General features: G+C 39.7%; 1 protein-coding gene across 3 annotated transcripts in view; it reads right to left on the bottom strand.

The window, feature by feature from the left end:
* Window positions 1-4,112: 4,112 nt before the first annotated feature.
* DCLRE1C (DNA cross-link repair 1C) overlaps window positions 4,113-10,271 on the bottom strand; it is a 48,856-nt gene continuing 42,697 nt past the window's right edge. For all 3 annotated transcript variants that reach the window (XM_017874259.1, XM_017874268.1, XM_017874263.1), the window contains one exon: window positions 4,113-5,263. In XM_017874259.1, the coding sequence (XP_017729748.1) occupies window positions 4,350-5,263 (914 nt within the window). In that variant the 3' untranslated portion in view covers window positions 4,113-4,349. The remainder of the gene's footprint in view (window positions 5,264-10,271) is intronic.

The following is a 10,271-nucleotide window of genomic DNA, read 5'->3' as shown; positions in this document are numbered from 1 at the left end:
TTTTTTTTTTTTTTTTGCAGAATGTGTCAAGACAAAATACTTTCTTAATGGCATTTGTGTTTTATGAAAAATCCGTCACATAGTGTCAGTGTTAAGAAAGGGTCGCAGGTTTACAGGTTGCCCCCAGTGGCCATACTTTGAATTGTGATTCTCACGGGTTTAAAGATGTGATTTTTAAAAAATCAGTGTTTTACCATTTAGTTATTTGATCTTGTCCACTTTTTTGTGTTTAACAAAAGTGTAAAACTGGAAAGCAAAGAAAAAAAGACTATTTTCAGTAAACATGTAGTTTTGTTTTGTCTTTATTAGTAGAATGTAATGGGCCTTTGGGATCTTAAGTACTACTTATGTTACCTTTTTTATTCAGATGCTGAACTTAAGCAGTGAAATAATAGAAACTAAAGGATGTTATTAAGGGGTTTAACTATTTTAAGTCAACATTTAGCTATTCATCATATTGGTTTCCTGAAGACGTCAGAATTTTTCAGTGTAAGACAACTATCAAAGGTAATCCAGTGTAAAACATAAATCTACTGTACATATTATATTGATACCATCATTTTCAGGATCTACATAAGAGGATTGTGATACATAATTAATAATCTCAGGGTTTTTTCTCCCATATCTAAAATGTAGACAATACTTGTTTCTCTTTTAGTTCATCAATTTCTCTTAGCAAAATAAATTAGGTTGGGCATTTAATGTTCTATTTACCATGGCTTAGCTTTGTTTCTGTTTTACAGTCATTTCCAGTAAGACTGTAAAAGGGGCAGAAAAATACTGATGTATTCCTCACTACGTGCTAACAAGATTAACCAAAAATTTATATTCAATTCCTTGAAATGTTACTTTCCTTTTAAGATAGCTTATCATGGTTCATGGATTTGATGCTACACTTGATCTTGGCCAAAAGGCTAAGGAGTTTTAGTTCATGCATTTGAATATTAAAGGATAATTTGACATTTCGCTAGCATAATGTGGATGAATACTTCAGAAGTTTTTGAGCATTATCACTCACCAGGTGCGTAAACATACTATGGTAAGTACTGCCTGGAAATGCAAAGGAATTTTGGAACTCAGAGCTGATACTCGTTAACCAAGTCTTTTATGCCTTTTATATGTATTCATGTGCTTCTAATGAACCTATCAGGTTGGTGTAAGGTAACAAACTTAGACTGGTAAGATAATGTCAACATGCCAAGATCACCCAGTGAACTTTTTAAAGTATTTAATCTCCAGCTTCAGGCAGTCTTTTAAAAAAATTAGTTTATACTCTTTAAACATTTAAGTCCTGGAACTCCTCTCTGATAAATGTAGCTGACTGCTGAGTGTCTTCTGTGATATATCTTGGCATTTTGAAACTTCATGTTTCAGCTGGACACGGAGCTCACGTCTGTAATCCCAGCACTTTGGGAGGCTGAGGCGGGTGGATCACCAGAGGTCAGGAGTTCAAGACCAATCTGACCAATATGGTGAAACCCTGTCTACTGAAAATACAAAAATTAGCCAGGTGTGGTGGCACGCATCTGTAATCCCCGCTACTTGGGAGGCTGAGGCAGGAAAATCACTTGAACCTGGGAGGCGGAGGTTGCAGTGAGCTGAGAGATAGGGCCACTGCACTCCAGCCTGAGTGACAGAGCGAGACTCCATCTCAAAAAATAAAAACTTCATGTTTCCTCTTGTAATTTATGATTCTTGAAGTAAAAACCAAGTAGCTGCTACAATTAACCCTGCCCATATTTATACTCTTTTGGAGAGACATCAGAATATAGCAGTTAAGAGCATGGTCTCTGAAGCCAAACTGCCTGTGTTTGAATTCTGCCTGTGCCTCATAGCTATGTGAACTAACCTCTGTGCCTTTGTCTCCTCATTTGTACATGGGGATTAGAAATGTATCTACCTCAAAGAGTGATTGTGAAAATTAAAGGAGTTCATATATAGTCTGTAAAAAACTTAAGAGCATGATTAGAGTGAGCACCAAATATAATTTCTGGTAATCACTGTTTCTTGATTACGTCTCTTGTAGTTGTCTTAGCCCTTAGCCCAATTCATTCAGCCAGCATTTATAATGGCAGACTCTCACATAAAACAAACCTAACAGTATGTAATCTTAATGTGATTATAAAATACCAGGAATATACTCAGAGGAATGTTTATAGGCATTTTTTGAACACCCACTTTGGATCACAAGGTACATTGTTAAAACTAAGTTTTAGTTACCAGCGAATATATACAAATGTGTATAGTTAAGTCGATACTCTGAGTCTTGTTACCCTAATTAGTCTGGTGGATCCAATACTTTTTGGTCTGATTGCCATGCAGCATCATGATAATGCCTATCCAGTATTAGTTTAACTGGTCTGCAAATTGTTTTAAGTGATGTCTCTGCTTTTACTTCCATAATCTGTGAAATGTCAGAATAACAAAGTGTTCATGAATATTTGTTAAAACTTGTTAAAAAATCCTCATACGTAACATAAAAGCCTAACACATTGATGGATTTTGAGAATGAATAACACAGAGTTTATTTTTCTGTAGACGGGGTCTTGCTTTGTTGCCCAGGCTGGGCACAATCAGCTCACTGCAGTTTCAACCTCCTGGGCTCAATCTGTGCTGCCACCTAAGGCTTTCAAATAGCTAGGGCTACAGGTGCATACCACTATGCCTAACATTTTGTAGAGACAGGGTCTCCCTGTGTTGCCCAGGCTGGACTCAAAACCCTGAGCTCAAGCGATTGTCCTGAGCCTCCCAAAGTACTGGGATTGCAGGTGTGAGTTACTGTGCCTGGCTGCCATTTAATTCTTGAGCATTTTCTTTTTTTTTTTTTTTTTTTGAGACGGAGTCTCGCTCTGTCACCTGTCACCCAGGCTGGAGTCTGGAGTGCAGTGGCTGGATCTCAGCTCACTGCAAGCTCCGCCTCCCGGGTTCCCGCCATTCTCCTGCCTCAGCCTCCGGAGTAGCTGGGACTACAGGCGCCCGCCACCACGCCCGGCTAGTTTTTTGTATTTTTTTAGTAGAGACGGGGTGTCACCGTATTAGCCAGGATGGTCTCGATCTCCTGACCTCGTGATCCGCCCGTCTCGGCCTCCCAAAGTGCTGGGATTACAGGCTTGAGCCACCGCGCCCGACAGCATTTTCTTTTACATCCTAATTGTCTACTTCTAATTTTGCCACCATATTCACATCAAGGTTAATAGATTTAACATCTTTGGGGATAAATAAGATGCTGATTTCATCTACAGCCATCAGTTTATCGTAATAGATCCAAGTTTGTCAATTTAAATCAAGCATGTTTATGAGCAAAGATATGATCTATCATGCTGAATGTTCCATGTGTACTTCAGGAGGTATATTCTGCTGTTCTGGGGTGGAGTGTTCTATAAATGTCAATTTAATCCAGTCAGCTTGATTTTCAGTTCTATATTCTTACTGATTAATGTGTATATACTAGTTCTAAGGAGGGATGTTAATCCCTAACTGTAATTGTGCATTAGTTTGTCTCTTTTCAGCTGTTTTAAAAAGCTTCATAAATTTTTGGAGCTGTTAGGTGTATATACATTTAGGATTATTTTGTCTTCTTGGTGAACTAGACCTTTTATCATTAGGAAACTGTATAACCACTCCATCTTTAATTGTGTACATGGTCTTTTTTCCATCCTTTTAACCTATCACTTGAATTGAGTTTCTTTATAGACAGCAGATCATAGGGTTATGTTGGTTTTTTCCCCCACGTCTCTTGTCATTGATGTGCTTTGACTATTTACATTTAGTATAATCATTGATATGTATGGGTTTAGTTCTACCATCTTTTTTTATTTTTTAAGACAGAGTTTTGCTCTTGTTGCCTAGCTTGGAGTGCAATGGCACAATCTCAGCTCACTGAACCACCACCTCCTGCGTTCAAGTGATTCTCCTGCTTGAGCCTCCTGAGAAGCTGGGATTACAGGCATGAGCCACTGTGCCTTGCCTTTTTTTGTTTCCAACAGGGTCTTGCTCTGTCACCCAGTCTACTGGAGGTGCAGTGGCACAGTCACGGTTCATTGCAGCCTCAATCTCCTGGGCTCAAGTGATCCTCTCACCTCAGCCTCCAGAGTAGCCCATCGATGCCTGGCTTTTTTTTTTTTTTTTTTTGTAAGTAGAGACATCTCACTGTGTTGGCCAGGCTGGTCTCGAACTCCTGAGCTCAAGCGATTGCCCACCTCAAAGTGCTGGGATTACAGGTGTGAGCCACCACACCAAACCAGGTTATTTGAACATTTTTAAGTATTGTATTTTCTCTATTGTAATATTGACTGTCATCTCTGTACAGGTTTTTTAGTGGTTGCTCTAGGTTGAAGCACTTTGAATTCTTAGATATCTAAGAGTGAGCATTTTCTTTTTTTGACTGCTATACTCTCACCAGTTGCCAGCTTCTCATATAAATATTGTAAATGCTCTCGTTTAGGTAACTCAGCTTCTGGAGTTGAGGGAACTTCAAAATCAGAAGAGCTCTGGGAATCCACATTTGCGCTAAGATTTAGCAAACTTTTTTCCTCAGGTATATGTTTCTCACTGCTTAGAGTAATTGGTTCTCCAGTACTAGGAACTGTTGTTACATCTTGAACTCGGCTTTTCAAATCAGAACAAGTATCCTTTGGGCAAATTACATTCTGTTCCATTAGAGAGGCAGGAATATTCTCTTTGATTGTTGGTCTGTAGTCACCTTTGTCCAAGGAAGTAATATCCCCACTGTTTCTCTCTTGGGAGGATAACAAAACAGTATCAGATTGGCTGTCCCAGCCTTGACTTCCTTGTTCTGTTATGTGTGTTGACTGGGAAGAATTCTGGGAGGAGATGTGAGTTGATTCTCCATCAGAGTCACTGAAAAGCTTCGGTGACTGAGATCCCCCTGCCTCTATGGAGGAAGGGAAGTTCTCATCTGTGATTTCATCATTTCTTTTAAAGAATACTTCCCACTGGGGTACATCCCCATCAGCCTTTTGCTGGTGAAGTACAGAGCCCAGATCTCCTTGCAGTGAAGCTGGGATTCCTAATTCTTCTTCACTTTCACTGTTGGATTCTTCACAATCTACAAAGTTTGTGAAACGAGAGCTCTGCGTACTCTTTGTTTTGCAGCATCCTGGAGTTTGTCTCAGTTTTTCAGGCTGCTTTTCTGATACTGCAGTCATTGAAAATACCTCAGGTTGAAAAGTTTCCTGGTATGGAAGTTTGTGCCTTAAAGGTATTGGCAGAGGATCATCAAAGAGATAGTCATCTTCCTCCTCTGTGGGACAAACAAAACAGGTTTATAGGAAACAAGGCAAAGGGAGCCAATTTGTACCTACACTTTTAATTCTTGGAATTGCAAGGAATAGGGTGGCCACTCTTCTTCAAAGGGAAAAGATATTCTTGGAATACACTGAACAATTTAATCACCATCCTTCAACTTTTTATAATGCCAGACTGTCAGTGGAGAATATAGAGCAGTCACTCTGCTCTATATATAAGCCTGGCTGATCATTACAATCATATGCAAAACTTTAAAAAATAAAAACCACATAGGTTTCTGTATCTCATTCCAGACCTACTGAATCCCTAAAAGACAGGACCAAATAATTTGATTTTTGTGTTAAGTTCTACAGCTGATTTCTGTTCATCAGCCAGGTTTGCAAAGCCTGTGTGCTCTGCAAATGCAAATAGTAGATGCTCAGTGGGTTGTGCCTTAAAGGTACTGGCAGAGGATCATCAAAGAGATAGTCATGGGAAAATTAAATGGCTTTTATTAAGGTTTTCTCTTTTATGAGCATCTTATTGACATGCTTTATGCACAAAGTTGCGACAGGTTAAATCAACTTTAAAGCAAAATACTTGAAAAATCAACATGTGTCAAGAACTTAAAATTCAAAATTAAGCATGCTGTGTCAACAAATGTTCTTAAAATGAAAAAAGCCTTACTTGGAAAAACAAATACTTTCCGTCTTCTAACGTTATCTAGCCTAGGAAGGAAATTAAATGCATCTGAAACTACTGTATATGGCAACTTCGTGTTCTACTGCTGAATCTGGTTTTATAATAATCCACTTAAATGATGTGGCTAAACACTGCATTTTTAAGACACTAATATAATGGACCATAGAGACCGTCATCCAGCTCCCACCTTCCCAGTGTGAAGCTAGGCCCAGAGAAAAGGGTGTGTCAATACACAGGACCCAGCCTCATTCTTAAAGTCCAACGTTATGACTTGTAACTGATCTTAGGACTTAAGGTCACTAAGATATCTAATGACTATATTTGGAATCATCCTAGACTGCAGGATATAGATTTTAAGCCAAAGATTATATGTATGTTTTAGGTCCCTCACTACTATGCCAAAGTTGTTTTTTATGTTTCACACAATCACAGTTCAACCTCGACCTCCCAGGCTCAGGAGATCCACCCCCATGCCCAGCTAATTTTTTTTTAGAGACAGTGTTTCCTCTTGTTGCCCAGGCTGGTCTTGAACTCCTGCACTCACTGAAGAAATCCACCTCGGCCTCCCAAAGTGCTGGAATTAGAGGCATGAGCCACTTTGCCTGGCCCCAAATTACCTTTTTATGAAATATTTTTGTATGATCTCTCAGTTGAACTGTTCTACATTCCAAATCAGTGACTGTGCCTGATCCCAAAAAACATTTATCAAAAACAAGTGTGGATTGGGTAGATGCATAAAAGGCACAAAAGATTAAAGGAAGAAAGGACTTTTGCTTCCAGGTGAGATAGAGTAACAGACTAGATTTAACCTCCCACTTGAAATAACTAAAAATCAGACTACCTCTCAAAATGGACATTGAGCAATTAAGGACAATGACATGTGAGAAACAAGACACAGATGAGTCCTTTGATTGCCTGACTCACTGCTTCATAACAGATTCCAGTCAGGGAGGGAACATCTAGATAGAGCCCATGGACATCCCTGAGTTGAGATGGAACTGTAACGTTGAAGAAATCAAGGTACCTGGAATTTACAGAGCAGAAGACCAGAGAGGAGAGTGCTGCACAGAAACTCTGAAAAGCTGCAGAGGAGTCCCCACCAAGTGTTCAGTGTACTGAGCAGCATGTGCTTGTCAGGAAACTACCAGAAGACAGGCAACGAATCACTCAAAAAGAAATTGCCCAGAACTCACTGTGCCAGGAACAGTGCCTAGTCCTGGTCCCAACAGCCAGAGTGGAAAACCTCATGATCCATGGGCATTTGTAAAAGAACCAAGAAGAGCCTTGCCTCAGTAGTGGGGAAAATTATACACTAAATGCTACTCTGGTCCTGCATAACAAAGGTAAAAGACATGAAAAGATCAAACTATAAACATGTTAACCACATGCTAGAACAAAGCTCAAGAATGATTTTAGAAATCCAAAATTATGCAGGACCTAAAAAGGTAAAATTCAGAATGTACGGCATTCAAAAACAAATTATCAGAAATTCAAGAAGCAGGAAAATACAATCAAAACTGACTGTGAAATTACGTACCATGGGAGTCAGTTTTCATGATCTTGGATCAAACAATATTTTCTTAGATATGATACCAAAGCATAAGCAATGAAAGAAAAAAAGGCAAATTCGATTTAAAACCTTTACACTTCAAGACACCATCAAGAAGGTGAAAAGACAAGTCAGAGAAAATATTTCCTAATAATATTAGATAAAGCATTGATACTAGACTATTTAACTCTTACAACTCAATACAAAGGTCAATAATCCAGTTGAAATAGGGGCAAAAGATAGGAATAGACATTTCACCAAAAAAGTTACATAAATGGCCAATAAGCACATGAAACAAAGCTCAACATTAGTCATTAGAGAAATGCAAATCAAAACTGCAGGGTACCACCATACACACACTAGGATAGCTATACTCAAAAAGACAGAAGTCTTAGTATGTGAAGAAACTGGAATCTTTACATATTGCTGGAGGGAATGTAAAATGTATTCAGTCTGGAACTGTTTGGCAGTTCCTTGAGGTGTTAAAACAGATTGACCATATGTTATGAACTGAATGTTTCTTGTCAAAATTCATATGTGGAAGCCCTAAAGCCAGTGTGGCTGTTATCTGGAGATGGACCTCTAAGGACATCATTAAGGTTAAACCATCATAAGGCTGGAGCCTTGATCTGATAAGATTAGTATCCTTAAAAGATACTTCAGCTCGCATGTATGCTCTCCCTGCCACCCCATGGACATGCACTGAGAAAAGGCCATGTGAGCACAAAAGAGATGGCAGCCACCTGTAATCCAAGAGAAGAGGCCTCAGAATGAAACCTACCTTGCCAACACCTTCAGCTTCCAGCCTTCAGAACCGTGAGAAATACTACCTGTGGTTTTCTTTCATGGAGTTTCGCTCTTGTCACCCAGGGTGCAGTGCAGTGGTGCAATCTTGGCTCACTGTAACCTCTGCCTCCTGGGTTCAAGCAGTTCTCCTGCCTGAGCCTCCCAAGTAGCCGGGATTATGGGCACTCAGCATCATGGACAGCTAATTTTTTTTTTTTTTTTTTTTTTTTTTTGAGACAGAGTCTTGCTCTGTTGCCCAGGCTGGAGTGCCGTGGCGCAATCTCGGCTCACTAACCTCCGCCTCCAGGGTTCAAGTGATTCTTCTGCCTCAGCCTCCTGAGTAGCTGGGACTACAGGTGCGTGCCACCATGCCTAAGTTTTGTAATTTTGGTAGAGATGGTGTTTCAACATAGTGGCCAGGCTGGTCTCAAACTCCTGACCTCATGATCTGCCCACCTCAGCCTCCCAAAGTGCTGGGATTATAGGTGTGAGCCACTGCGCCTGGCCTAACTTATTTTTTTAATTATTTTATTTTTTATTTTTTATTTTTTTAAGCAGAGACAGATTTTCACCATGTTGGCCAGGCTGGTCTTGAACTCGTGATCTCAGGTGATCCATCTGCCGTGGCCTCTCCAAGTGCTGGGATAATAGGCGTGAGCCACCATGCCTGGCCTCCTGCTTAAGCTACCTAGTATGTGTTATTTTGTTAGGGCAGCCCAAGCAAACTATGACTCCAAAATTTTACCCCCCGCCCCACAAGAAATAAAACCCAAGAGAAAGATACGTAAAGACTTGTACACAAATTTTCATAGCATTATTATTTAAAAAGGGGAAGCAACCCAGATGTCCATCAACTGGTAAGTGGATAAACAAAATGTCATATGCCTGTACAATTGAATACTGGTTGGCAATAAAAAGGTATGAAGTACTGATACATGCCACAGTATAGATGTACCTTCAAAACATGCTAAGTAAAAGCCAGGCACAAAATAGCACATGGTGTATGCTTTTTTTTTTTTTTTTTTTTTTTTTTTTGGTTGAGATGGAATCCAGCTCTGTCAGCCATGCTGGAGTGCAGTGGCGTGATCTCACTGGGTTCACGCCGTTCTTCCTCAGCCTCCTGAGTAGCTGGGACTACAGGCGCCCGCCACCACACCTGGCTAATTTTTTGTGTTTTTAGTAGAGACGGGGTTTCACCGTGTTACCCAGGATGGTCTTGATCTCTCTGACCTCATGATCCACCCTCCTCGGCCTCCCAAAGTGCTGCGATTACAGGCGTGAGCCACTGTGCCCAGCCGTATGAGTTATCTTCTATGAAATGTCCAGAAAACACAAATCTATAGAGACAAACTCTAGATTACTGGTGGCCTAAGGCTGGGAATAGTAATGGGGAGTGACTGGAAATAGACATAAAGTTTCTTTTTTGAGTAATAAAAATGTTCCAAAATTAGATAGTGGAGATGATTGTACAATTCCGTTATACTAACAGTCGTGGAATTGTTCACCTATACAGGATGAATTTATGGTATATCAATTATACTTCAATAAAGCTTAAAAGATAATTTTGTATTGTGGAGTTTATACTAGATGGAGAATGTATGACGATAACAGCACAGACTGGGAGAAGAGGAATGGAAATATACTGCTGTAACATTCCTATGCCATACTTGGAATAATATATCATTTATCTTTTCACTCTGATATGTTAAAGATGTATACAGTCAGTCCTTTGTATCCACAGGTTCCACATCTGTGGATTTGACTGACCACAGATCAAACATTTGAAAAAAAGCAAAAATTAAAATACAAAACACACAAAAATTGATACAGTATAACAACTATTTACCAAGCATTTACACTGTAAAGTATAAGTATTCTAGAGATGATTTCAAATATATGGGAGGTTATATGCAAATGTAACACCATTTAATATGACTTGAACATATGCAGATTTTGGTACTCTTTGGCGGGGCGGGGGGGGGGGGGG

Source organism: Rhinopithecus bieti, unplaced genomic scaffold (genome assembly GCF_001698545.2).
Source record: "Rhinopithecus bieti isolate Rb0 unplaced genomic scaffold, ASM169854v2 scaffold_1012, whole genome shotgun sequence".
NCBI classification, from domain to species: domain Eukaryota; kingdom Metazoa; phylum Chordata; class Mammalia; order Primates; family Cercopithecidae; genus Rhinopithecus; species Rhinopithecus bieti.
Note: the sequence above shows the minus strand (reverse complement) of the source record. Positions and strands in the feature narration are given on the sequence as shown.